Source organism: Corvus brachyrhynchos, unplaced genomic scaffold (assembly GCF_000691975.1).
Source record: "Corvus brachyrhynchos isolate BGI_N302 unplaced genomic scaffold, ASM69197v1 scaffold46, whole genome shotgun sequence".
NCBI classification, from domain to species: Eukaryota; Metazoa; Chordata; class Aves; order Passeriformes; family Corvidae; genus Corvus; species Corvus brachyrhynchos.
Genome location: NW_008238838.1, coordinates 3,733,851 through 3,734,928, shown reverse-complemented (window position 1 = coordinate 3,734,928; position 1,078 = coordinate 3,733,851). Strand labels below are relative to the sequence as shown.

Here is a 1,078-nt window from a genome sequence, read left to right as displayed (position 1 = left end):
ACCCATAGTCCAAGAGGGGCACGCGGGAGGCCAAGGAGCCGGGGAAGTGCTCGGGGGGCACCTCCCGCAGGGGTTTGGGCTTGTGCAGCAGGATGTCCTCGATGAAGAACGAGGTGGGCCTGGCCGTCGAGACGGGGTGCACGGGCGACGTGAAGTTGAGGTTCATGGCGGCTCTGTGCCCCTCGGGCAGCGGGGAAGGGAGGGAGCCGCGCCGAGCTCCGCTCCGCACCGAGCGCGGCGCTTGGGGCGTTTTCCCAAACACGGGGGTATCTCCTTTTTTTCCCTTAAAAAAAAAAAAAACCAAAAAAAACCCAACAAAACCAAAAAACTTGGGGCAAAAATAAACCAGCGGCTCTTTCCCACGCTCCGCTCCCAGCCTGTCCCCGCGCACGCAGCTTCGCCCTTCGCGCTCAGGCTCTCATCCCGTCACGGTTTTGTTCCCATCCCTTCCCCGCTCTCTGTTGCGCCAACAATTTTAATTTGGGGGTCTTTCCTCTGTTTTGTCTTTTTTTTTTTTTTTTTTTTTTTCCCCCCCTTCCTCACCCCCTTAATCTGCACCATTCATTTCCCCGGAGTCAATTTGCTCAAATGAGGGTGATACACCACATCATAGCTGAGATAATTTCGGTTCGCATCTCGGAAAATTGCTCTAATTATTGATGTTAAACTCAGGGAAATTAAAAGAAGGCGCTTCTCCTTCATCTCCTGATTTTAAGCTCTAATTTGTTGAAATCGAGTTGTCATCACAATTCCAATCACTACCGTTAATAGTAAAAGTGTTCTAATAGAGCCAGAATTCGCACAACCCATGCTATTAGATAATTAAGAAAGATGTTAGAAAGACAAGTGCTAATCCTTGGGCACACGGACAGCGTTTCCATCTGATCCAGCAGGTAGAACAAATTAATTACCCGAATCAATTAGTCCTAAAAGTACAGTTCTCAGGGAAGTGCAAGCCATGCCTTCCATATGGATGAGCTGGTAAATGGTAAATAGATGAGGAAAAAGCTTTAAAAGAATAGAAACGGCAACCGTCGGGCTTTAATGAGTGTGCGGCCCGCGAGTTCTCCAGCCGTGC

The 1,078-nt window shown here is 49.5% G+C and overlaps 1 protein-coding gene across 1 annotated transcript in view; it reads right to left on the bottom strand.

The window, feature by feature from the left end:
* The window catches only part of BSX (brain specific homeobox), a 4,668-nt gene extending 4,454 nt beyond the window's left edge, over positions 1–214 (bottom strand). The window contains exon 1 of the mRNA XM_017738360.1: positions 3–214. Coding sequence (XP_017593849.1) covers positions 3–166 — 164 coding nt within the window. The 5' untranslated portion in view covers positions 167–214. The remainder of the gene's footprint in view (positions 1–2) is intronic.
* Positions 215–1,078: the final 864 nt, after the last annotated feature.